The sequence below is a fragment of the Hemicordylus capensis genome, chromosome 2 (assembly GCF_027244095.1).
Source record: "Hemicordylus capensis ecotype Gifberg chromosome 2, rHemCap1.1.pri, whole genome shotgun sequence".
Lineage (NCBI taxonomy): Eukaryota > Metazoa > Chordata > Lepidosauria > Squamata > Cordylidae > Hemicordylus > Hemicordylus capensis.
In genome coordinates this window covers 202013696-202040409 of record NC_069658.1, presented here as the reverse complement: position 1 = coordinate 202040409, position 26714 = coordinate 202013696, and the positions used below count along the sequence as shown (strand labels likewise).

At 43.2% G+C, this 26714-nt stretch overlaps 1 protein-coding gene across 5 annotated transcripts in view; it reads left to right on the top strand.

The window, feature by feature from the left end:
• Positions 1-23052, top strand: part of SP1 (Sp1 transcription factor) — a 193398-nt gene extending 170346 nt beyond the window's left edge. For all 5 annotated transcript variants that reach the window (XM_053290698.1, XM_053290696.1, XM_053290693.1 and 2 more), the window contains 3 exons: positions 8477-8645; positions 12462-12661; positions 16626-23052. In XM_053290698.1, coding sequence (XP_053146673.1) covers positions 8477-8645; positions 12462-12661; positions 16626-16945 — 689 coding nt within the window. In that variant the 3' untranslated portion in view covers positions 16946-23052. The remainder of the gene's footprint in view (positions 1-8476; positions 8646-12461; positions 12662-16625) is intronic.
• Positions 23053-26714: the final 3662 nt, after the last annotated feature.

The window sequence follows — 26714 nt, the reverse complement described above, 5'->3', positions numbered from 1 at the left end:
TCGATTTCGACTCCTGGCGCCCACAGAGCCCTGTGGTTTTCTTTGGTAGACTACAGGAGGGGTTGACCATTGCCTCCTTCCACGCAGTATGATATGATGCTTTTCAGTATATTCCTATATCACTGCTGCCCAATATAGTAGCAGTGGGGATTCAAACCGGCAACCTTCTGCTTATTAGTCACGCATTTCCCCACTGTGCAACTTAAGGTGGCTACTAGCTTACTGTGGGGGTTGAATTTAGCTTCTGGGCAGGGTAGCCATATCCCACGCAGGCCTAACTTAGCAAAAAGCTATCAATGGCTTAAGTAACTGGCCCTATCCACCCCCAGCGCAGTGCCTCCAGTGACCATTGCTGGTGTCTATCCTGTGTTCCATTTTAGATCGTGAGCCCTTTGGAGACAGGGATCCATCTTATTTATTATTTCTCTGTGTAAAGCGCCTGAGCCATTTTTGGAAGGACGGTATAGAAATTGAATAAATAAATGGCTAGTTGGTAGAAAACTTTAGCTTGGTTTAAGTGACCATATGGGTGTCTCTTGGCTTTCTTGTTATATGAATAACTAAATATGGGTATGGAAAATTGACTCTCGCCCAGTTTATTCTGGAAAGATTTGCATGGTAATGTCTTAAAACCTGGTGAACTAGTTTAAGATACTTGCATGGCTAGTATGAGAAAAAGAATCAGTGGTTTGAAAGTCTGAAATTCTGAGTGTTGAGTCATACTCTTCTTCCCAGTTCCCATTGCTTTTAGATCATTCTGAATTTCCAGTGGGATATTTTGTGGGTTGGGCAATGGGGAGGTTGTCAGCTGAGCTTTTAGCTAATTTAATCACTTGCCTTTTAATCAATTAAATATGTATATTTCCAACACCTCAATACAGTTGTTACTTTTTGAGGTTGAGAGAACTTAGCTCATTGTTAAGTTCCAAACATTGTTAAAAGGAAAGGCCATCTTTACTATTTTCTTCTTTATTACATTTAATGGTAACTAACAAAAGAACCAAAGTAGTCCCCAAACCTAAGCAAGCCTACCCTTAACCTCTTTAGTTTAAATATGCCCCCTACTGACTAATTTGCTAAAGCTTTTAACTGTTGCTAGACTGACTGAAGCTTTTAATTGTATTGTTCTGGCTTCAGTGACTTCCCTGTGCTACTTGCCATAAAATGGGCCCAGATTTTGTATTTTGATGGTGCTTGATAACTTGTATCTCTGCTATTCTGCAGTGTGCTACCTTAGTTCTACATCCTCCTGTTGGTTTCAAAGAACAAAGAACTTGCTGCTTGATTAGATTATTAGTTTGATTAGATTATTTAAAAAGAGGTTAAATCTTGTGAAAGTGCTTTTGTTGCCAGATATACAAACATTCAGACAATATAAAAGGCAGAATAGCAAAACATCTGGTAAGAGAACATATAGTAATTGTTCTATTTTGGTGCTCATGACAGAAGCATTGCAAAATGTTCTTTACTGCTATTTGTATATGCAGTTCTGAGACTTAGAAATAGAAATGAGACATGCTGGGACTTGTGCAGAAATGACGCTACATGCCTTGGTTGCAAAAGGCCATGGCTGTCTTGTCTCCTAGTTGTTTGCAAACTTATCTTGAAGCAGTGACAGATATATACAGGTTGAGTATCCCTTATCCAAACTGCTTGGTAAGTATCCCTTATCTCAGGGATCCTCAACGTTGGGCCCCCAGATGTTAGTGGTCTTTAACTCCCATAATCCCAAACCCCAGTGGCCTTTGGTTGGGGATTATGGGAGTTGAAGTCCAATAACATCTGGGGGCCCAACGTTGAAGATCCCTGCCTTATCTGAACCTTTCTGGATTTTAGAATATTTGCATACTGTAATGAGATATCTTGGGCATGGGATCCAAATCTAAACACAAAAGATTACTGTACACTGTGTTTTATTTTTTTAGGTTTTATTTAAAGTATAAAAACAAATAAGCATTGAATTTATGATAACTACAGGTAGCTATAAAAGTAATGAAAACTAATTGCGAGACAATTTTCAACGCAATAATGTTGCATTTGGCACACCATGGTGGTTTCTGGATTTTGGAGCATACTGGATTTCAGATGTCCAGATTAGGGATACTCGACCTGTAATGCATGAGACAGGTGGGAGGATCTACGAAAGGAGTAACTGTCACTTTCCTTTTGGTTAATGTGGGGACAAAAGGCAAAGCAAATGACACAAAAAGGTTACAGGTTTACAGGTGCCTAGCAGCAATCTGGATGAAAACAACTTATTTTTAGGAGCCAGAATTACCTTAAAATAGGTTTTTAAAAAACTTGAAAAAACCATAAAGTAGCCATTAAACAGCCATTAAAAAGATAAATAGAAGCAGGAAAGCTGAGACACCTGGCAGTGTCTAAGGGGTAAAAGCCTGAACAAATAAAAAGGCCTTTAGTTGTTGTTTTTAAAAGCAGCCACACATGTCAAGGAGCAGACATTCACTGGGAGAGCATTCCAGAGCCTAGGGGGCAACAACAGAGAAGGCCCTGTTCCACGTGCACAACAGTTTAGCTTCTCAACCTAAACGTCAGCGCAAGGAGCAAAGGCCTCTTTGACAATCTCTTTGGGTGGGCAGAACCCCTTGAGAGCAAGTGGTCCTTCAGGTATCCAGGGCCCAAACCATTTATGGCATTTACAATGCCCATAATCCCCAGCTACAGTGTCCAGTAGCTAGGGATTATGGGAATTGTAGACCAAGATCAGATGGACATGGCCAGGTGGAGGAGTGAGCAAGCAAGGTGAGGGCAAGCGGGTTTACCACCCTCCATGGAATGGGGAGTTTCTTGCCACTTGCAAGTAGCAAGTTCCCTCTCCCCCTCGCACACGCACCCACGGAGCAGAGGGAGTGGTCTGGCTCTTAAGTTTTTGAGCTGGCTCTTCAAACAAAAGAGAGTTCATCAAAGTCTTTTTATAACCCTTATATTATAGTACTTGCTATTGTCAGCAGATAAATTTACCCAGACACTGACTGGTGTGCCAGTGTCAGTGGCCGACACCCAAACAAAGAGTTTCATATTGGGAATGCTTCCACACAGAATAGTGATTTTTCAGTGAGCTCCCTTTCATCTGCAGGTATGTGTGCATCCCAGAAATATATTCCCGAGGGTCCTGCAGCCCTCAAGGACATTTTTTTTGGGGGGGGGGGAGTCATAGTTGGCAGCAGAGAGGATTACTCAAAATCACCTCTTCCTTCTGCACGTGGGCACATTTCTCATGTGCAACTCTTAATTTGGTTGGAGGCCACTGAGTGGAGTGGGACTCAGTTGAAGCTGAACATAGCCCTCTGAAATGTTCAGTGCCTAAAAATTAAAGTATTGTATATTTGTTCATAGCCAAACACACTTGTTAGGTGAAATGGAAGTAAAGGTATTTCAATTACTGCTGCAAAAAGATGAGTGGACACAGTTTGTGTGTTAAGTAAACAACTGAAGTACAAATGGAAAACACAAACTTGATTATGTAAATCAAAACTAAATAAAGCCTACTTCTGAACTGAGAGTGCCTCAGTATAACTTGGAACGCACCCTGATTTCAAACACTTGAGTTACAGCAGGCTGTTGTTTATATTCATATACCACAGTAAGTGAATTCTGTAGATTTGTCCTTTCTTAGAGCAGTCTGTACTTCCTCCACTGTCACTGAGAGCGTGTGTCCAAAGTTGAACTCCCTACTTGCTGTCTAGTTTCACTAGCTTGCCACCTACTCTTCATATGTTGTAGTGATGTCATGCTTGAGACATCCAGCCACAAGTGGATAGTGCGCTTTAGGTGAAAGGTGACAACTGCATGCTAGAGAGTCTCCTCCCCTCAATTAATTTTCAGTTGGAGCAGAGACTGTATGATTTTAGGGAAGACAGTCAGCAACAGTCATGCTTCCTGCTAGGATTTAGCTTATTTTCCCAAATGCCTTGTTACAAATCAGCAAGAGCCCTATTTAGACGTTATGGCATAGAAGTGTACAAAAAATGTGGAACCTGGGTACAGGCCCCTGACATGCATGTTACAGATAGGAGGTGTACTGCTGTACCTGTATTCAACACATGTGAATAACTGTACCTGTTTACAGATCTGTATCTGTGTGCACTGTATACTTGTACAAGTGTTCAGCATAATGTCTGAACGGTGCTCAGGGGAGACATGCTTGAGACGTGGGTAGGCTTCTCAGGACATAGTGGGGCTGTACTCTTGGTTGTCTTTGCCTTCTGCTAGGAGTGGCTCACTAATGCCCAAGCTCCCCGTCCCCACAGTGGTAAATGAGTGTTCCTTGTTGTAGTTGGAATAGAAGGTTAAAGGCACAGCTCTCTTCTCCCTAGCTCACTGCAGACAATACACTCAACAAACAGCAAGTCAACAGGCTCGGTGTCCTTTTCAGGTAGCGATACTGCTGGCGCTTGAATGCTACGGGGAGCAGCAGCGCCCTGTGCAGCTTTCCATGTGGTGGCAGCCCCGCCTGCTGCACTTGCCTGGTCACTGTGTGTGAAATGCCACAGTTGCTGCTCCCCAAGCATTCAGGTGCCGGCCGGTTAAGACTGTTAAAGGTACCTCTAACTGGCCGCCACTGGCTTGAAGGATTTTATCCTTAACCATCTGAAAAGAATTAAGTGCTTGGGACATAAGTCAAAACTAGGTTCTAAAGCTCATTATTGCCTTTTGATTAAAACCTTTGATATAGAAAGCATAAAGGCAACAAACTGTACCCTGCAAATAGTAATTCCTGCTTGTCTTCTCTTCAAATGGGTGGCGAGTTGTAAAATGGTTGGCTTTATGTAGTAGACCCTGCACCCGATTGACTTTAAGTGTATTTTTGTCAAGTTCCTTCTTGTTACTTGCACTGTGCCAGTGTTAAATTTTTCTCTAGAATCAGAGTTTTCTGTGTAGCATGATGAAGTTGACCTGATAAAGCAGAAAATGTGTCATTCCTGCAGCTTCCAATTCAGACATACAGGTTTTTCAGGTCTGATGTCTGTGCAATTGTCGTGTGTTGTTTTTGACCTAACTTCCTTGTGTGGCATGTGACTGCCCAATGCATCACTCACATTTGTTGAGGGTTAGAGCATACTAGGCAGCTTGAAATGAAGCAAAGCTTACTCACAACTGCAAATGCTATAAAATCTTTGCATTTAAATCTAATATTAGCTATCCCCTCCCACACACGGATGGGTTTTTCACCTAAAACAACACAACGGTTAAATGACATTGGAAGTCATAGATTCATTATTAAGTATAATTAAAGTAAAGTCATGCCGTTGAGTCGGTGCTGACTCCTGGCGACCACAGAGCCATGTGGTTTTCTTTGGTAGAATACAGGAGGGGTTTACCATTGCCATCTCCCACGCAGTGTGGAAGATGATGATATATTTCTTCTTATATTGCTGCTGCCCAATATAGGTGTTTCCCATATTCTGGGAAACATACCAGCGAGGATTTGAACCAGCAACCTCTTGCTCCCTAGGCAAGTTACTTCCCCGCTGCACCATTAGGTGGCTTAAGTCTATTAGACTGCTGCAAGTTGGTGCATTTCCTAAACTGAAAAGGGCCTTGTTTTTGTTGAGCGAATTTTGCATAGTAAAGGCAGTGGCCATTTTTTAGTACAGTATGTTTATGTACTGTCTTCATTATATGTGTGTGTGTGTGTGTGTGTGTGTGTGTGTGTGTGTGTGTGTAGATAGTCCAATACAGTAATAGTTTATTACAGCAGTGAAATACTTTGCATACTGTCATTTCTGTGGGAAGTCAACTAATGCTGTGATCCTTTCTGCATTGTTCTGAGAAGTCAAGTCATGTCTATTGCTTAGGGTGGGTTCAGACTTAGCAGCACGGGACCTTGATTGAAGCTGAGCTCCATGTGACCTCCTTCATCCCTGGGAGTGTTCACTCTCCCCTCCCATGCCTGTGTGAATGTCGTCTTTTCTAGCTTAGAGTGAGATTGGGCACAACACCAGAACCCACCAATCTTGGCTTATTCTTTAGGTACTTTCTTCAGAGAACCCAAGATCAAGGGTTACTGATTTCCTGTTGTAAATCAGTGGCAAACTGTAGTGCAAATGCACCCTGGTTTTCAGCTGAACATCTGGCTGGTGGTTATAGAGCACAGTTTGTATCTGTTGTGATGCTGTGGTTAGAGTGGATTGCATGGCTCTGTATGATGCTGGTTACTGCATGTCACTAGCATGGTATGTAGCAATGCACCCACCCTAATCACATGGGAGGAAGATGTACTTATTACCTAAGGGTTGTGGGAACAGCTATTCTTTTTTTTAATGCTGCAGAGGAGACAGCAACCCTGCTGCTCAGAGTAACTTGAAAAGCAAGCTTAAGGGAAACGGGTCCCTGGAAATTCTGCTTTGGGGCATGCCTGTTATCTGAGAGCTGGTGTAGTGTAGAAGCAAAGAGAATGAATTGTCAGCAGGAAGGTCCCTGGTTCAAATCTTGCCTAAGCCATGAACCCACTCGATGGCTTTGGGAAGCTGCTGTGTCTTAACCTTGGTTTTCCTCACTCTTTGCAAGTTGGGAATGTATTGATCTTCGTCTGCCTCACAGTGTGCTTATAAGCAACCCTATGTAGAAATGCTAAGCTTTTTACTTGGACCAAGGTATGTGACCCAGGAAGCCCCTTGCTCTGAATAGCCCTTGGCAGCATGTGAGAATCACTTCTTTGTGGGAGAACACTGGAGTTTGTTCCTGCGTTCTACTTTGAGCACTGGGCACTTTGAGCAAATTGCAATTTGCATTGCAAGCATGGACTTTAAGGAGTGATTGTATATCTTTGTATTTAAATGAAACGATGTAGTAGAAACCATGTTGCAGCCTTAACTACACAATAGCTATTATAGGCCCCTAAGGCCTCTATATGTGCCTTGGTCTGATGAAAATGCTCGAGCGGGACCATCCTACTGGCATATGTTAATTGCCTCTGAAAACAGATTGCTCAGCCTGCTGTGTTTTGCATCTGTTACGACTTGGGTAGGGGATTCCTCCCACGTATGAAAATAATCAAGCAGCGAAGCTTGTAGGGGAATAAAACTATTTGTGAAGTGTAGCTGGGAGTTATGGAAGAAGCAATTAGATGGCAGCATAAGCATGGCCCAATAAAACGGAAATGTTAAATGGATAGGCCTGAAAGCTTCCCACTCCTTCAGCGCTCCCCTCCTTTTACAAAATGTTTTATATCTTTGCCTGCATTTGAAAACTCATCAGTGCTGTGCTATCTTTCCTATGGTTTTTGTAATTGGATATTGGCTTTTGAGAGAGAAGAAGAGAGAATGTGGTGCATGGGCTGTTAACAGATAATTTTTCAACTTTATATATCCTTTCTGTGATCACGGTAATTAGCCAGCTAGCAGGCTCTTCAAAAAAAAATCTGACATCTTTCTTAGGAGAAACACTACTTAAACGACTGTTGCTCCCAGCTTGCTGTATTTATTGCCCTTTCTCACTTTATTGTTGGGATGCTTTGCATCTGTTTTGCAGATTAGCTCCCCTGGTGCTTTTACAATCTTTTCCGGCTAAATAGATACTTTTTTAGAAAGCGCATTCTTTTTGTTAAGCCCAGCATTTTGCAAGTTCCCAAACAAACTTGGCCCTAAACAAAACTACAAACTGTTATGCAGAAAAATCTGTTATGAATTGTAACCTAGGCCTCAGTACAGCCCATCATTATATGATATGCTGTTGTGTGGTGGGATCTAGTAGTGTAGGACTTGAAATACCTCGTTTCCCTGAAAGTAAGACCTACCCCGAAAGTAAGACCTAGCAGTAATTTCTGATGTACCGCTAATTGCCCTAGTGCATTTTTTTGGGCTAAAATTAATATAAGACACTGTCTTATTTTCGGGGAAACACGGTACCTATTTCAGCTTCTTGGGCACCAGAAGTCAAAGTTTTAGATGCCGGATGTGAACAAGGATGGAATACAATATCAAAATATTTCTGTACTGAAGACTAAACCTAACAAGTGTACTTTAGTGTGATCAGAGGTGCTGGATGCAAGTTCTCAAATGACAACATTCATGGTTGGATGTTTATAAACCAGTGTGTTTTTAGTCCCAGCCCCAGCTGCTGTTATGCCTGTATGGTTTGTCCTAAAATGAGGGACTGAATCGGGACAAAGGGCAACTTTATATGTTCCCAGGTGTTATGTACTTCCCTTCCAGGTTGATATGTGAAGGAGAAATTTGACTCTTGCTTCCCTAGCGAGGTAAAATAGCTGACTCCACATTGGGACCAGATGCATCTCCAGCTAAGGGAGAGGCGAGATCCTCCCTTTGCACATTATCTGAAGTGGTAATTCTCTTGCTTGTTCCAGTTCTGCCTGGTAATGTGAAGCTGCTCAGAAAGTTAGTTATATTACAAAGCAGGATGTGCTGGTCAGGGTTCCGTTTTAACTAGATAGTCCCTTCTTGGGTGGGGTACCCTTACCATGTGAAATTTAAAGCAAAATGTTTTCCTGCAGGTGATCATAATACCCACCTCAGCCTCCATGGCGCTGGTGGTGATGGATTGGCTGACGATGGCACAGCCCTGGAAGAAGGAGAGAATAGTCCAGATGCCCAGCCGCAACAAGGTCGGAGAATGCGCAGGGAAGCTTGCACTTGCCCCTACTGCAAAGACAATGAAGGACGGTAAGAATGTGCAGGCATGGCATACTGCAGTTTAGAAGCAAGCTGTGGTGCAAAGCTCAGCCAATGGGGGATGGAGTGCGCTGGGATTTGCCGTGGCTTTTTGCATCCGGAATTGCCAGAGCAGCAAGTCCATTCTGTCAGGGAAGCTAGCCTCAAGGTGAGAAGCATCACATTCATAAAAGGGATGTGTAGACTTGGGCTCTGTAATATACAGCCTTGCTCTCCTGCCACCTTTAGGAAGAACCCTGGGTATTGCTGTTTGGAAAGGGTGTCGAGAACTCGGTTAGAGATCCCTGGCCGTCTAGTCTGCCCTCCCAGAACTCTGGCTCCAAGAGTGTTTTGTGGAGAAGGAATGACTACAAATCACAGAGCTGGACGGGACCTTGCAGGTCTCTTAGTCCAACTCTCTGCTCAGTGCAGGAAACAGCTACAGCATCCCTGGCAGGTGCCTGTCCAGTCACTGTTTGGAAACCTCCAGCAAAGGAGAGCCCACCACTGCATTGGCAGACTTTTCCTTTGTCAAAGCTCATGGCTAGGAAGTTCTTCCTGTTTTCTAGCCTACATCTGCTTGCTTATAATTTCAGCTCATGGTTCTAGTTCTGGCCTCAGTAGCAACAGAAAACAAGTCTGTGCCTCTTCTTGTGCAGCAGATATATTTGAAGATGGCTGCCATAGTCCCCCTTAGTTGTCTTTTCTGCAGGCTAAACATACCCAGTTTCTTCAACAGTTCATCATAGGACTTGATTTCCAGACCCTTACCATCTTTGCCTTCCTCTACACCCATTCCAGTTTATTTTTATTTATTTATTATTACATTTATATCCCGCTCTTCCTCCAAGGAGCCCAGAGCAGTGTACTACATACTTGAGTTTCTCCTCACAACAACCCTGTGAAGTCGGTTAGGCTGAGAGAGAAGTGACTGGCCTTAATATGCACTGCCCGGAATTGGACATAGTATTCCAAGTGAGGTCTGATCAGTCCAGAATACGGTGAAATGATTACTCCTTGTGATCTGGACTCTCTGCCTCTGTCCTTGCAGCCCAAGATTGCATTAGCTTTTTTTAGATACTGCATCACACTGCTGGTTCATGTTCAACTTCTTCACTAAGAAGCAGAGAACCCTTTCACGTATACCAAACCAGGTCTCCCCATCTTATATATACGTGCATTTGCTTTTCTTTATTCAAATGCAGGACTTTAGGTTTGTCTCAGTTGAATGTCATCTTGTTGGTTTGGGCCCAGTATTTGAGACTGTCCAAATCAGATTGAGCTTTGATTCTGTCTTCCTAATTAGCTACTTCAATTAAGTCTATGGTGTAAATGTGGACTCTCTGTGGGGCTAAAAATTAACTAGCTAGGATGCAGAAAAGCCACAAGGTTGACACCTGTGCTATGTTGTGTAGGAGCAATCCAGCAAACTTGAGTGACCTATATCTTGCAGCCCTGCCCTCTTCTGTAAACACAGCCTTGCAAACATGGCACGGATTGACACCTACCGGAAGTTACAGCCAGACTATGTTGCCCTTCCTTTTGATAACTGTACTAAAATAGAAGAAAACATAAAAGTTCCTTGCTGCTTTGGTTGATGAAGTAGTATTTATTTTGGGGGTACCAGGAGTCAGTGATGAGCCTCCAGTAGAGTAGTTGACGTTTCTGAAAAGTTCTCACCTCCATTTTGCCCCAGTGTCCCCAAACCTGCTTTCTAGATTTCACTATATTATTTCCCTCTCTACCTTGTCCAGTCACAATCAATTTTTATGTTCTGATTACAGGCATTTGAGAGTATATATGTTCAGGGTCGTATTGGAGATGTGGGGAAGGTGGTGATTGCCAGTGATTAGAAGGCTTGTCATCCACTAGATGCAAAAAAGGGAGTCTGCTTAGATCTCTTGACTTATTGCACCTATAATGTCATCTTTTGACCTAGTAGAGGCTTTTTAAATACCATCTTTAAAAATGGCACAATTAACTAGAATGACACTAAAAGAGTGTAAATGGTTTGAGATAGGAAATTACCTCTCTTGTGTTGCTGTAAAAGGCATTGCTCTCCCTGGGCTTGTGGAATAGGCTAGGTGACAAATCTACAAAAATGAAAAGAAACATTAGCTCACCGCTAATTCAAGAACCTGAATTAGCCTCTCATTGGTTGCCTGATTATTTGAGTAACAGTGGCCAGTGACTCAGGATCTCTGGTTTTTAAAACAGGAGCTTTATTAAGTTACACAGTATTATAGGAGTGCCAAATGTAACCCATAGTGCTAGCTTCAGGTTGAAGGCTGATAAATTGGAAGGGATTTGAAGATGTTTGAGACTGAGGGAAAATGGCTGTAACAGATCTATTCACTTGGAAATAAAGGGAGATCAGTGGTACATTTTCAAAAACATTAAAAAGGCTGCCAAAAGAAGAATGTGTCATTTGACCCAACATGAAGCCTATATTGGGAAATGATAGGCTTGAGTTAAATGCTATACAAAACAGTTCAGTGATGGAATGGGTTGGTAGGGGGGATGATGTTACTCTTCACTCTTGAAAGTTTTTAAGAGCAGGCCAGGTAGAGATCTGTTGGGCTGCTTTGAGTATAGCCCCACATGTCTTCCCATCTAATACCCATGCTAACTTGGCAAAGAGGCTCCTTTTAACGTGGTGAGTCTCTTTATTTAGCAGGGGGAGAGTAACTGGCCCTCTCCACCCCCAGCACAGTACCTCCAGTGACTGTTGCTGGTGTCTATTTTATGTTTCCTTTTAGATTGTGAGCCCTTTGGGAACAGGGATCCATCTTATTTATTTATTATTTCTCTGTGTAAACTGCCCTGAGCCATTTTTGGAAGGGTGGTATAGAAATCCTAATAATAATAATAATAGGACCATAAAATTGAAAAAGTTGTCGAAAATGAAGATGCAAAAATAGTATGGGACTTCCGACTACAAACAGACAAACATCTGCTACACAGTACACCAAGTATAACTGTAGTCGAGAAGAAAGAAGAACAAGTTGAAACAATCGACATAGCAATACCAGGAGATAGCAGAATAGAAGAAAAAGAAATAGAAAAAAAATCACCAAATACAAAGATCTACAAATTGAAATTGAAAGGCTGTGGCAGAAAAAGACCAAAATAATCCCAGTGGTAATTGGCACCCTAGGTGCAATTCCAAAACAACTTGAAGAGCACCTCAACACCATAGGTGCCACAGAAATCACCACCAGCCAATTACAAAAAAGCAGCTTTACTGGGAACAGCCTATATTTTGCAACGATATCTATAATAACCAACAGTATTGATGATAAATTCAGCCATCCCAGGTCCTTGGGAAGGACTCGGTGTCTGGATAAAACAAACCAGTCAATAATACCTGTCTGACTGTGTAAACAATTATTATTATTATTATTATTATTATTATTATTATTAATAGATTCACACACTGAAGGCAGTGTCTGCAAGCCCCCTTTCAGTTGTTTTAGAATCCTGTAGAAGGGAGCAGACCCGTCTCCACCGGTACAGTTTGTGGAGAAGGGGGCTGGCTTTTTGCATTTCCATATGATGCACATTTACCAACCAACCATTCTTGTCCTGGTTAGCAACTGTAGCACCTTGCTTACTCTAGGATCAGCTGCTCTTGCTTAGTAGGAAAAAGTATTTGCTCTTGGACAAGCAAAGCTGTCTTCAGAAAATTACACGCTATCTCACCAACCAAGAAAACTGTGGATCTCTATGTGCAGTTCTGGTGGTTCTTGCACACTGTGAGGCAAGGCAAACACTAAACAAGCCTATTTGTCTAGTCAGCTCTGACTCTACACATGTTACTTTTCTTAGGAGCTCTGGGGATCCAGGCAAAAAGAAGCAACATATCTGCCACATGCCAGGCTGTGGAAAAGTATATGGGAAGACATCTCACCTGCGAGCTCATCTCCGGTGGCATACTGGGGAACGGCCATTTGTGTGTTCCTGGACGTTTTGTGGCAAGCGCTTCACACGCAGTGATGAGCTGCAGCGACACAAGCGAACACACACAGGTAAGTGCAAGTATCTGGTATTCCTTGGATGGGAAAGCAGTACCCAGTGACCCTGGGCAAAAGAGGGTTTAGAGAAAATGCTGTAAGAACGTCTGGAACCGTTTCTGCAGTGCATGCTTATTATCCTGGGCTGACCATCCATGTAAGATGAACAATAGGCCTTTCAGGTGCACACTTGGATCCTTCCTTTACAGTGTAAAAAGCTCCAACCATGAAAAGCATGCACTGTCTTCATTTTATTTAATTGGAGCTCATTCAAAGGTATAGAAATAGCACATGGTGCCATCCTTCCTGGGAAGTATCACTTCAAGCTGCTCAGCATGCATATGTGCAGATTGCATGTCTGAATGCTGTTCTGTGTAAATAACTTGCTGACATGTTGGCTTTTCAAGGGAAGGGTTTAAGCCTAGCCTTCTCCCTGTCATGCTAACATCCTGAAACCAGGAGGGCCTTTTGAGCCTGGGGTGACATCAAACCTATAATTCTCATAAGAACAGCTCTGTGGGATTACACCCAAGGCACATCTAATCCAACATCCTGTTTCACACAGTGACCCACCAGATGTTTCAGTCACCCACAGGTAAGAGGTGAAGGCATGCCCTGTCTTCCACTGTTGCTCCTCTGCAGCTGGTATTCAGAGGCATCTTGCCACAGAGGCTGGAGGTGGCCTATAGCCAACAGACTAGTAGCTATTGATAGACCTGTCCTCCGTGGATTTGTCTAAGCCCCTTTTAAAGCCATCCAAGCTAGTGGCAACCACCCCATCCCATGGCAAACAATTCCATAGATTAATTATGTGCTGTGTGAAAAAGTACTTTTGTTGGTCCTAAATTTCCTGGCCTTCAGTTTCATGGGATGACCCTTAGTTCTAGTACTATGAGAGGGAGAAAAAATTATCTCTGTCAACATTCTACCATTTTGGCTGCCTGTGCATAATTTTATACACCTCGATCATGTCTCCCCTTAGTTGCCTCTTCCAAACTAAAAAGCCACAGATGCTTTGCCTTGCCTCATAAGGAAGGTGCTCCAGGCCCCTAATAATCTTGGTTGTCCTCTTCTGCACCTTTTCCAGTTCTGTAATGTCCTTCTGAAGATATGGTGGCCAGAACTGTACACAGTACTCCAAATATGGCCATACCATAGATTTATATAAGGGCATTATAATTTTATTATTATTATATTAGCATTTTTTTAATTTTCAAAATTTCCTTCCTCATGATTCCTAGCATGGAATTTGCCTTTTTCCTAGCTGCTGCACACCGAGTCAACACTTTCAATGAGCTGTCCACCACGACCCCAAGATCTCTCCCCTGGTCAGTCACTGACAGCTCAGACCCCATCAGTGTATATGTGAAGTTGGGGTATTTTTGCCCCAATGTGCATCACTTTACACTTGCTTACATTGAACTGTATTTGCCATTTTGTTGCCCACTTACCCAGTTTGGGGAGATCCTTTTGGAGCTCCTCATAATCTGTTTTGGATTTCACTACCTTAAATAGTTTAGTGTCATCTGCAGATTTGGCCACTTCCCTGCTTACCCCAACTTCTAGATCATTTATTAACAAGTTAAAGAGCACTGCTTCCAAGACAGATCTTGTCCTTCAACCAGTTACCAATCCATGCATGAACCCGTCCCCTTATCCCATGACTGCTAAGTTTACTCGAAAGCCTTTGGTGGGGAACTTTCAAAAGCTTTTTGGAAGTCCAAGTAGACCAAGTCAGCCGTGAAGACAGATGCAAAGAACTCATTCAGCTTCACTGCAATCTCCTTATCCTCCTTTAATAATCCCTTTCATGTCCTCCTCATCTAAGGGACCAACCACCTCCCTGACAGGTTTTCTGCTTTTGATATATTTAAATAAGTGTTTGTTATTCCCCTTGACACTTCTTGCTAGATGCTCCTCAAACTCTCATTTTGTATCACTTATTGTCTCCTTGCATTTCTTTTGCCAGAGTGTATGTTCCGTCATTTGGTCAGGACTTCCATATTCTGAAGAAAGTCTCCCCGTTGTATATCTTTCCTGATTCTACTTGTTAGCCACGCTGGTGTTGTCCTGCACTTGGTGGTATCTTTCCTCCTTCTTAGTATATAAGTTCCATGCTTTCTGGAGTGATTTGACCCTCCAGACTTTCCCTTTCAGCTTCCTTTTTACCAATCCCCTCACTTTTGAGAAGTTTCCTTTTCTGAAGTCATAGAAACATAGGAAGCTGCCATATACTGAGTCAGACCATAGGTCCATCTTGCCCAGTATTGTCTTCACAGACTGGCAGCGGCTTCTCCAAGGTTACAGGCAGGAATCTCTCTCAGCCCCATCTTGGAGATGTCAGGGAGGGAACGTGGAACCTTCTGCTCTTCCCAGAGCGGCTTCATCCCCTGAGGGGAATATCTTCCAGTGCTCACACATCAAGTCTCCCATTCATATGCAACCAGGTCGGACCCTGCTTAGCTAAGGAGACAAGTCATGCTTGCTACCACAAGAACAGTTCTCCTCTCCCGAGAAGTCCAACATATCTGTGTTGGATTTCCTTGGCAGTGCTCCACTCGCATATAAGCTGAATTAGATCACACTATGGTCACTGTTCCTCAGTGGTACTACAACTCTGACATCTTGCCCCAGGTCCTGGTCACCACTCAGGATTAAGTCCAAGGTTGCCTTCCCTTTGGTTGCCACTCAGTTCCACAACCAACAGTTCTAAGGCAAAGTCATTTAGCATGTCTAGAAATGTGGCCTCTCTGTCAATACTCACTTGTGAATTTGCCCATGTGAGGGTAATTGGTCGCCCATTATTACAGCTCTGTCTGTCTTTGACACCTCTCTGATTTGCTTCTGCAACTCCAGGTCACTCTCAGCATTTTGATCCAGGGTGTGGTAGCACGTCCCTAGTAACATATTTCATTTTCACCAGTCTGAAGTCCTGCAGTCCAGAATAGCTGTGCTGTGTGCTAATTTCAATCCACATTTGAATTTGTGCTTGGGGGCCTCGCTCCTCTGCCAGTTAGTAGTTGTACTGCTTTGCAGAAGGCTAGAATGGCAACAGCTTTTAAAGATCATGGGTACAAAGCCAAACATGCCTATGCAGGATAAGCATTCATTGCTACAAGCAGTGCTCCTGTTGGAAGCACCACACATATAACCCTTCCGGTACCAATTTAGGAAAGTAGCACAAATGGTTTTTCTCCGTCACAGGAGTTTCAAGGGTGTGATATGTTTAATGGTTGTAAAATATAGAACAGATGTAAAGATAGGAAGTACTGCAAAAGGAAGGTGTTGGTGCGAAATCTGTTGATCAGTTTTCTGCAGACAGAATCATATGCTGTGACTTGCAATATAAGGTACACAAATACAGTAAGAGCAAACCAAGCTTTTTAAAAGCCAACATGTAAAGACAAAACAAGCAAATGACAGCAGCAGAACTTCCAGCCAACCTCTGGCAGGTATGTCTGTCCTAAGACATCAGGAATAAGTCATCTTGATTGAATACTAGCACTCAAGGCCTGCTGAAGCTCCTTCATGGTTCTGGAAAGGAGTCATGGGTGGCATTCTTGTAATGCTGGTCTACTCAAGAATGCATATACATGAACCTTGAGTGGAAAAGACAAAGCAAGGGGCAGCATAATAGCCACATATATGAGGGAGCATAGTTGAGCCAGAATGTTTTATTTTTCTGTTGCATTTAAACTAAACTATACAATGTGCTCTCTGCAACTAGATCTTGTCAGCAAACAAGCCCTTGCATTCTGCACTTGCTGACACTTCAGAACCATCTTTAAAGGCAGTTCTATGTAGAGCCTATTAGGATAATCCAGGCTGGATGCTACCGAAGCATGGGTAATGGTGGCCAGGTTCCAGCTGGCTCTTGCGGACTTTCGATCACAAGTACTTTCTGGTGAACGTTCTTAGATCTCTGTCTCTCGAGTGTGGAGTGAGTCTGTGTTGTCTCATGCCCATTTCTTTTCTTCAGGAGAGAAGAAGTTTGCTTGCCCAGAATGCCCCAAGCGCTTCATGAGAAGTGACCACCTCTCCAAGCACATAAAAACCCACCAGAACAAGAAGGGAGGTGCCCCCAACAACGTGGCCATGGATGCCTCTGCTGTCTCCATGGACACAAGTGCTGCTGCAGAGGGCCCTGCTGGAGCGACACCCTCGGCCCTCCTTGCGACTAACATGGTGGCCATGGAGGCCATCTGCTCCGAAGGCATTGCACGTCTTGCCAGCAGTGGCATTAATGTCATGCAAGTGGCCGATCTCCAGTCAATCAACATCAGTGGCAATGGATTTTGAGGCAGGGTGGACTGCGTAGTGGAGGCATTGTGCAAACACAGGATTCTCAAGGTAGCAATGGGTCCAAGAGATGATCTCTCTCGCTACATACATAGTGAAAAGGGGGGACTCGGCTGTGCCAGCAGCCTTCAGAACCCCATTTCTGTCTCCCAGGAATACTGGCTGCAGAATAAGGCCTGCTGTTCAGGTCAGCCCTTGAATGCCCGATGCAATTACCGGGGGAAATCGGGATGGCCCAGAGGTATTTGCCTCATTATGTTTTGCTTTCTCTTCCCCACCTATAAAGTCTCCACGTCCTTATTAGGTACCCCAGATGCCATCATGCCTTGGTTCTAAATGTATATGATCATTGAAATACTTTTTAGCAGAAAAAGAATCTATATTATTATTATTATTGTTATTATTGTAATTATATAAAACTAAAATGTGTTTATTTTGAGAGAGCTTAAAATTGCTGTGACCAAAGTCTTTGGTCATCGTCCGGATGCCTTAACTTGGAACTCACTGAGCTGTTAGGTGGAGCTCAGGCTTCTGTTCAGATGCAATATTGCATTTTACATTATAGCTATAAAAACATAAATTTAGCATTTTGTATGCTTGGCTTTTTAGGTTTGTATTTCTCTCCCGCCTCTCATCATTTGGGCAACATTTCCACTGCCCCCACTTTTTCCCTTTTGAACTGTTTTCCTTTATGTTTGTGTTTAAATCCTCATTTTTCTCTGTTTGGAGAGAAGTTTCTCTCTTATTTTCATTGTATATCTGACTGTGTAGATTCAGATCAGCTGGTTTTTTTGGAGAGGTAGGGTCCATGACCCATGTTTTCTGAGTTTGCCAAGGGCAAGACAGAAGCACGGCACAAGGGGAGAAAGTAACTGAGTTCATTAAGAGAAATCTTAACTTTTGCAGTCACTTTCAGGCCTCTAAATGTAAGAATTTGGCACCAACTGGAGGAAAGTCTTTTTCAGCTTCCAGTATGAAGTGGTAAAGAGAGATTATATGTTAAACTCACAATTGAAGTGAAGCCCAGGTAACCTGTTATACACACAGATGAATAACAGGCCATGTATGTTAAGCGTGATGGTGCCCTTTTTAAAAGGCAGAGTCTTTACATGTGTCTTGACTGTTTAGCTAAGGAGACTTGTACTGTGGGACAAGTTGTGTCTAACCTTTGGGTCCCTACCTTTTTGTGACTGTTTAGCAATGGAATATGTGCACCCTGGACAGCTTAGCTCATATTGTTGCATTGCTGTGAAGCCCCGTAGCACTTCTCCAGTTCTGTTTAAACTGTTTTTGACAGGCATATTCAACAAAGTTGTGGGGCAAAGCACCCCAAACCTGGGTCTTGCTTCCCTCCCTCTCAAGAAGTATCCCTTGTCCTGTACACCTGTTTGGCTGTGCAGGTGGGCCTGAGGGGCTGGTGACCATCACAAGCGGTAGAGGATTGCGTGAAGACCAGGGGTGATGGGAAGGGGTGGAGGACTGATTGGAGAGGCTTGGTGAGGGCAGGGCCTTATGGCCTCTAATCCTCCTGACAGTTTAGACATTTCTGCAAAGCCATCATGTTCCGTGTGTTTTGACTGTTCTGAATGTGCTGGCAACGCTATCCAGTGCCAAAGGAGTCCATATTGTGCTGGTGCCATATCCTTTCTCTTTCCTGGCTGTTAAAATCAGAGCAGCTATTCCCAATGTGAGCCATTTGTGGAGGGAGAAGCTACTTCCAGTAAGTACCAAGAAAATGCTAGGATAGTTTTCATTTTAACATTCTTCATCAAGAGATACAGATGTTCACCCCTATCCTTGCTTCAGAGTGCTTCTAGGGGCCTCCAAGTCCTGCTTTGAGGAGCACTGTTGTGCTCCTGTGTGTGCTGGCCACCTCCCTCTCGACACCATAACCACCTGACAGGCCATACAAGCAGTCAGAATTCAGTGTGTGTTCTGTCCCTGCCATTGGATCTTAATATCGTCTGGCAGGGCTGCATGGGGTGCCATCTCATTTTCTCAGGAACTCCTATTTCCTTAAGAATTTAATTCTTACCGCTGACCTAATGCCTATGCTTGTGACTCCTGATGTTCACTTGGCTTGTATGGAGTCATGGTTGCACACTCTTCTGCAGTTTCAGATTTCTTAAAGAAATCTAGCTAAACCTACAATATTTGAGACAAAGGTAGATGTAACCTCCCTTTAGTTCAAAGGAAAAAGGCGCTCTGCCTCTCTCCATCCCCTGGATAAAAAAATGCCATATTTAGAACAAAAAAAATCTGGCTATGGGTTGGCATGTGGTAAATGCTGCAGTGCTGATGAACATCCCGGCGTTTGTTTTGTGAATGGGCTGTTTGGCTTCCTTTTCAGGTAAAACAAAAATATTGAGAATGAGCCACTCCTTCATGGGAAAGAGCTAGTAATGCTTGTTCTATGAAGACGAGAGACCCCCCCACCATATACTCTTGATTCTACCAGTATAGATTGAGCTGATGTTGGGTTGGGAAAAGTAGGGCTAAGTCAGTGCAGACTCTTTATAATGAGGCAGGTACGTGGAAGGGAGTGTACCAGCAGGGATTTGGGGCGGGGGGTAGGGTGGTTACACTTGGGTCCACAAGCCTTATTAAATGGAATGTTCTGTCCCAGCATAGAAAGGGAGGCACTAGTATCCAGATTTCTGGTATTCTCCCTCTGAAAAGGATTTACCAGAGATTGGTTTGCATGTACACACATGCACACCAAATCCTTATAAAGCAACTCATAAAAATGAGTTGGCCTGTGATCAGTGTTATAACATCCTAAACGGCACCTGTAGAAGCTGACTTCCTTGAGTCAAAAGTAAATAAGATTATCATTCTCTACTTCATGCATTTCAATCACCTGTCGGAACAGCAGCAAAATGTTTTGAGTGGCAAATGTCATACTCTTAGAAGCTTCATTTTTATTTTAGTGTTTCAAAATTGGGGGGGAAGATAACTGCTACCTTTTCCTGTTCCAGTATCTCTGCTAGACCACATTTGGCAAACAGGGAATCAGTCAATGCAAGACAGCTTGTTGGCACAAAGTACGCCAAGGGCATGGTTTGGCCAAGATTGGCTAGCAGCGATCTTCCCTGAAGCTGTGTTGCCTCGGTCGTGAGGGACTCTTGCACACACAGACTTGGGGTCACTCTTAGGCCAGAGCTGCGAGTTTCAATGAAATAAGGACTTCAGAAGGGGTGTGTGTGTAATGTTCAGGTCTGTTTTTATGATGGATTTCCTCAGACAAGGTAACAGTGTTGCTGAAATTACTTTACACAGGAGGGCAAGAGGAGCAGATTCGCTAGATAAATTAGCAAGATGCAATACAGAACTCCAAACTTCCATGTTTGAGTTTTTCCCATTTCAGAGGTTATTTTTGCAGAGATGGTCTCCCTATAAATGTCTTTTATAAACTCCCGGACCATTGAATGCTTTCCCCTTTTGCCAAGGAGGAGTTTGTGTCAGAATGCCAGAAAGGCGGGGGTGTGTGTATGTGTGTCTGTCTGTCTGTCTGTCTGTCTTTTAGTCAGGTTTCCTCAACACATATTTTCAAACTAGTTCTTCTCAGGAATTAATGGAGCTCTGAAAGGTTTGGGAAAGGGATGTGGCTGTAGTGTGTCCTGGTCATCCTTTATGTAGACTGTTGACAGATACTAGCCCACCACCACCTTGTCAACCTGCATGAAAGCATTATCTGTTCATTGTTCTGGTGTGCATTTTCTTTATCAAAGGAGGCTTGATATTCTTTAAATCTATAGGACATGTTCTTCAGAGTATTGGAGGCTTCCGATCCCTTGGAAAACAGTATTCATGTTCTTAAAGTTTTGCAAAACTCAAATATGGTATGCTGCTGTGCTAGCTTGCTTTACTCCAGCAGTTTTTTGTGCACCTTTTTGCAAGAATGGAAGTCCAAGATGGACCAATAAAGTCCCTTTATATATGGTGATTTGCCAAATTTTTAGTCGTTATTAAGGAGCGCGCTCTCTGCAAAGCCTGTATCTTACCATGCTTACATCTTTCCCAAGTTACCTCTCCCTACCTAGTCTTGAGAGTGCTCCTTTCCAATTTGGTTCTGAGCCATAGAGAAGGGATCCCACGTGTTCAACTCAGGCAGTATTTTCTTCTCATTAGTTCTCTGAAATGGATTATCTTGTACCATCGCTGAGCAGAAAGGCAGCAATGGAAGCTTTGTTGCAAAAAAAATTGCAAGTGCCTCTTTTTTTGGAAGTTCTAAAATGAATGTCCAGTTTAAGATCTTACTTTTCCTATGGCAGTTGAGAGCCTCCCCTGCCTCACTTGTGGCACTATTTAGTAATGGCCTTATGCTGTGGTCACAATCCTGCATACTGTTAAACTCGCACCTGGAACTTGTCTGTGGAACTGGGAGCTGTGTCAAGTATCTCTCAAGTCTCTCCTCTGTTGCTAGGGTGGGCTTGGCTGCTACTTTCTTCATATCTACTTCTGTCCCCAGTACACAAACAAGGACTCTGATCCTTGAAGTCTTAATTCTTAGCTGTGCTGTGTTAACCTTAACTGTATACATGAGACAATGGGCTAAGGCAAGGCAGAGGAGTTACTGGGGAGCCCTAATCAGTCATGTTTTTAACTTAACAGAAATATCCCTCTTTGGGTGGGGCAGTAGGACTGCATTGTCTCAAGCGTCTGGTGTGGGAAAGGCCTGCAGTATCTCTGAAAAAATGCCCCGTGGGGAGCCTACGGGGTTTCGAAAAGGGAGTTTTCTGTATTGCTAAGCAGCTGCATAGCCACCTGGTGTGCTCTCTTATCTGCCCTTTTCTGCTTGTTTTATCTGTTTGTGTTGCAGTGTGTTCAGTGGTGATTCAGTCTAGTGACCTGTGCCAGAATAACCCATTGCTAGCAGGCACAAGCTTGTGGCTGCTTCCCAGAAGATGAGTTCTGCCTGAATGACGCACGCTGCCAGCGTTTACACATGAAACTGTGAGAGAGAAGCATCCTTTGCTATGTATGAGCTTGGAATGAGGCTTGTTGGCATTATTCATTCTCCATGTCAAATAGCGGTGTTCTTCTAGCAGGTTTATAGGGACAGCATTCTCAAGCAGTGAAACATTTTTCCTGGACTGCCGCATTAGGCTGCCGGTGATGGTGGCTGCATTATTGAATGCTTCCCCATTTAGTTGGGAGAACCTCCCTGCATTTCGAAAATTAGCATCTCAGTGAGGAAAGACTTCTGCTTAGCCTTCTCATTGACTTGGGGCGGGGGGGGGGATGCAGGCAGCTTGTTGCATGCTTGAATGGTTCCTCCATGAATTAACTCCTAACTGTAAGCTAAAATGATAGTCTAGGAGAAAGCTTTATCTGTTGATTTTTGCTGATTGTTAAACTGGCCCTGAATCTTACATATGCCAAAAAAAAAACAACCCTCCCAGCAGGACCTGTATATACTACTATATAGCTTCTTAAAACAATTTTGCATTTCTCTTTTTGAAGCAAATGTGCCTTTCCTTTATATACCAAGGATTCTATTTAGCCCAGCCAGTGCCATCTGCCTTAAGAGCTTCACTAGCCTCCTGTGCCTTGAATCAGCCTTTTCTAGCTTTAATCTTGTCATGGTCTAACTTAAATGGGCAACCGGGAGTCCAGCAACTAACTTATTCTGCCGCCCACCCCCACCCCCCACACACACACTAGTTAAAGGATTAAGTGCTTGCTTTTTGCAGGCTTTGCAATGGAAGAGGGAAAATTGGTTTCTACCCAGTTGCCATTCATTCATTCACAGACTCTGCTAATGTTTGTGGAAACATTGTTCATTCTCTCCAATGGCTTGTAAAACCTCTTGTGTAGAAACATGGCCGCCTCTGTGTCCTCTCCTCTCCCAGGAAGGGGGATGGTGGGTAGCTATCTCTACGTCTTGGGTGCTCACAGCACAATTCTGCAGACACTTAAACGCCAACCTGTAACACTGGCAATAAAATAATTCTTGTCTATCTGTGTAAAAGACTGTTTTATCTTGTAATAATGTATGTGCTTTTTTTTTAAAAAAAAAAATCCAATTACTGATGTAATGATGTCTGACACTTTTTAAAAGTGCTATTTTTGTATAAAGATTAAAGTAGTTTGGCTCCTTTGTATACTGATTTACACTTTTTTAAATGAAAGGAATAAAATAAGTATCTATAGAGTTTGTATTAATCTGGTTGGCCATATGAATGCTATGTATGACTTGTGGATTCTGTGGGTTGGGGGTGGGTATGTGTGTCTGTGGAGGCTGAAAGCATTATCCTCATATCTGATTTATGCTCAAATAACTCCCTGGTTACTTTATATTGGTAGCCTTGTACATATTGCAACAAATGTCAGGAATTTGAATGTTGACACTTAACAGGAAATTCCTGGTCAATATCAGAAATGGCATCAGCTCCTTAAATGCCTGCCTATAGGCAGTAATGGACTGGATGAAGGATAATAAACTGAAGCTGAATTCAAGTAAGATGGAGGTGCTCGTTGTTGGGGGTTGTAATCTGCAAAGAAGGGCTAGAACGTCCTGTTCTGGACGAGGTTACCACCCACCCACTCCAAAAAGAACAGATTTTTCGTTTGAGAGTACTGTTGGACCCAGGTCTCACCCTGGTGCCTCAGGCTGAGGCTGTAGCCAGGAGTGCTTTTTATCAGCTGCAATTGATTTGACAACTCCACCCATTTCTTGAGAATGACCTGAAAACAGTGGAATACCAGCTGGTAATCTCCAAGTTAGACAACTGCAATGTGCTCCATGTAGGGCTGCCTTTGTATGTAGTTCAGAAACTTTAGTTAGTTCAAAATGTGTCAGCAAAATTGGTCTCTGGGGTAGCCCGGAGACCACATTATGCCTGTTCTTAAACAGTTGCACTGGCTGCTGCTATGTTTCTGGGCAAGTACAAGGTGTTGGTTATTATCTTTAAAGCCCTGAATGGCTTAGGTCTGAGTTACCCGAGAGAGCGCCTCTCTCTCTACAAGACCTCCACCACTCATGGAGATCATCAGGAGGAGGGTCTGTCTTCGGGTGCCACCAGTTCACCTGCTGGTGACCTGGAATAGGGCCTTCTCTGTTGTTGCCCCTGGTTTGTGTAATGCACTCCCCGTGGATAGGAGAGGATTATCTTCTGTGGAGGCCTTCGGGAGTCTTAAAACCCCATCTTTTTAGCCTGGCTTTTAATGACATCTAGTTGCAGTTTTAATCTGGCTTTTGATTTTAAAATAGTTTGTTTTGATTGATTTTTTTTTTTTTTTTTTAGTGTAAACTGCCCTGAGCCACTTTAGGAAGGGTGCTATATCAATCAAATCAAATAAATAAAATAGTTCATTTTTTCAGATTTGGGGAGGTCTGGCAGGAAAAGTTTTTTAAAAAATGCTTGTGTCACAACACTTGGTTTTTGTTCTGTTTTTGTGTGTGTGTGTTTTAATATTGTAGCTGTGCACTGAAAATTGTGTCAAACAGCAGGACATTTGGATACTTGCTCAAAATCCTTGTGATAGCTTTGAGTCTTGTTAGTAAATGCTTGGATCTTCTGACATTGTCCTGTGGGCCCGTTAACTAAATATTAGCATTCATCAATGTTTGTGTGTGCATGTATTTCTGTACAGATGCAAATTAGGCAGTCTTGCCTAATTTGCTTATTTTTGCATAGTTCTGCTTCTTGCAAGGTGGACAGGACACAATTGTGATAAATATAATGTGGTGATTGCTCATTTTCTGCAGTGTTCAAGAGAAGAGATGCCTTTATTCAGAGCACCTGCTTTTGCATGCAAGAGATCCCTGCTTCAATCCCCAGCATCTCCAGGTATGACTGAGAGAGACCTCAGAGAACCACTTCTTGTGGGTTATTTAGTTTTCAAGAAAAGCCACTATCAGATGGCATTACTCTAGGCACTAAAGACAGGTCATGTATATGAGAGCAAACAAGCAAGAGCAAATAAGCACAGATGATGGTCACTTCGCCAGGGCGCTTTCCAGATTACATGCTGCAATGGGTAAAGGTTTCGACTTGGCAGGATTGTATTGAAAACAATCCCTAGAATCTCAAACTCCTACAACGGGGAAATACAGTTATTTTTCTGCAATGGACTTGCAACATTGTAGCACTATAACACAATGATAAGATCCGAAATAAGGCATCGGAAATGTGAATGGCACCTTGTTGTCAGTGCAGAGACATACGGAAGCACGCTTTGCAGATCCATAGTGACCCTGTTGTAGGGTTGAATCTGGAAAGCGCCCAGATAAGGTTTATGAAAAGCCATCCTGGCAAGTACTACAGCCCCACTTTCCAGCTTCAAGTGAAACATCTGAGAGCCAGTTCCTATATTTGTATTAACTCAAGCGGATGGCATTGCTATGTTAACTGCAGGGAAACATTTTTGTTTAACCAGCTTTTGATAACCCATTTTGTTGCCTCCCCTTCTCAATGTGCACTCCATGGTCCACAATTGAATCTCTATACAACCACCAACCTCTCAGTAGCTCATCTCTGCTATCCCCTACACACACACCCCGCTTTTCTTCCTTGACAGCATTTGTCTTTATGCCTCCATCACTCCTTTCTCCCCTCACCCCCCAGTCTTTTTGTTTGGCCATTTCTGCCTCCTCATCTTTCTCCTGAAGTTGGCTAAATGCAACAGCGCACAAGGTTTTCATTCTCTGCCACACACACAGGCTTTGTCAGGTAGCTGGTTAACTCGAACCACCTCCACCTTCTGTAACAGAGAATGAAATGCATTCTCCCAAGCACCAATCCCACTACTTCTGGGCTTGGGCAGCCCTGTTATGTTCCCACAAACATAACGGTGTGTGCATGTAGGATATAGTCTAAAAATCCAATAACAATTACTATAGATGTGGGGAAAGGCCATTAACAATAGAGACTTCAAATTGCCCAAGGGGCTGCTATCAGCTTGCAACCCTTATGTCTGTGGGCCTAGTCTAGGGCTGCTCAATTTGGGCCCTCCTGCAAATGTTGGCCTACAATTCCCATAATCCCTCACTATTGGCCACTGTGTCTGGGGATTATGGGAGTTGTAGTCCAAAAACAGCTGGGTGGGGGAGCAAAGTTGAGCAAGCCTGACCTAGTCTAAATATATCTCGGGTCTGCAAGCCTAAATGAGACAGGAACACCATATGACTACCAGTGAAGATGTCCCCATATTCTAGTTTGCTTAAACCCATTTTGGTTGTATAGACTGGAATTCTTTGATGTGAAATTCTCTCGGTAGACTGCAACAGTGTGGCTTTCTTACTGTGAAGGATGGCACGGAAATGCTAGACACTGGGGAAACTTGAACTGTATGTGCTCCCTTTGCCTCAGATTCAAGGGTAGTGTGATAGTCATAACTGCTTGTGGTGTGTGCTCCCCTGCCCAGCCACTCCTAGAACCTCCTCTGGTCAAACAAGTTTTGAAGAATTTTTACTGGGCTTTCATTAGAATTCAAGCTTCCTCTGCTCCATCTCTAAGAGGGTAAAGCTATCTGGGGCCAATTTGAAAAGGCTCATTGCCTGAAGCCTATACCTATACCTAGTGTGGGTACTACAGAAGAAATGTACCATTGAAGGAAGCCTGTGGCCACCTACACAATTCTAGGTAGAGTACTACTGGAGAGCCTAAATGGGTAAATGGCCTTTAAAATGCTGGGCTTTGGTTTTACTCAGCAAGGCACTTACTATGTTCTTAATCAAAAGTGCATAGTCGGGATTGTTTTAACTTAGAAGACTTTGTGCCTTAATGTCCTAACTAGTTCTCTTGCATTACAAATTGAAAGC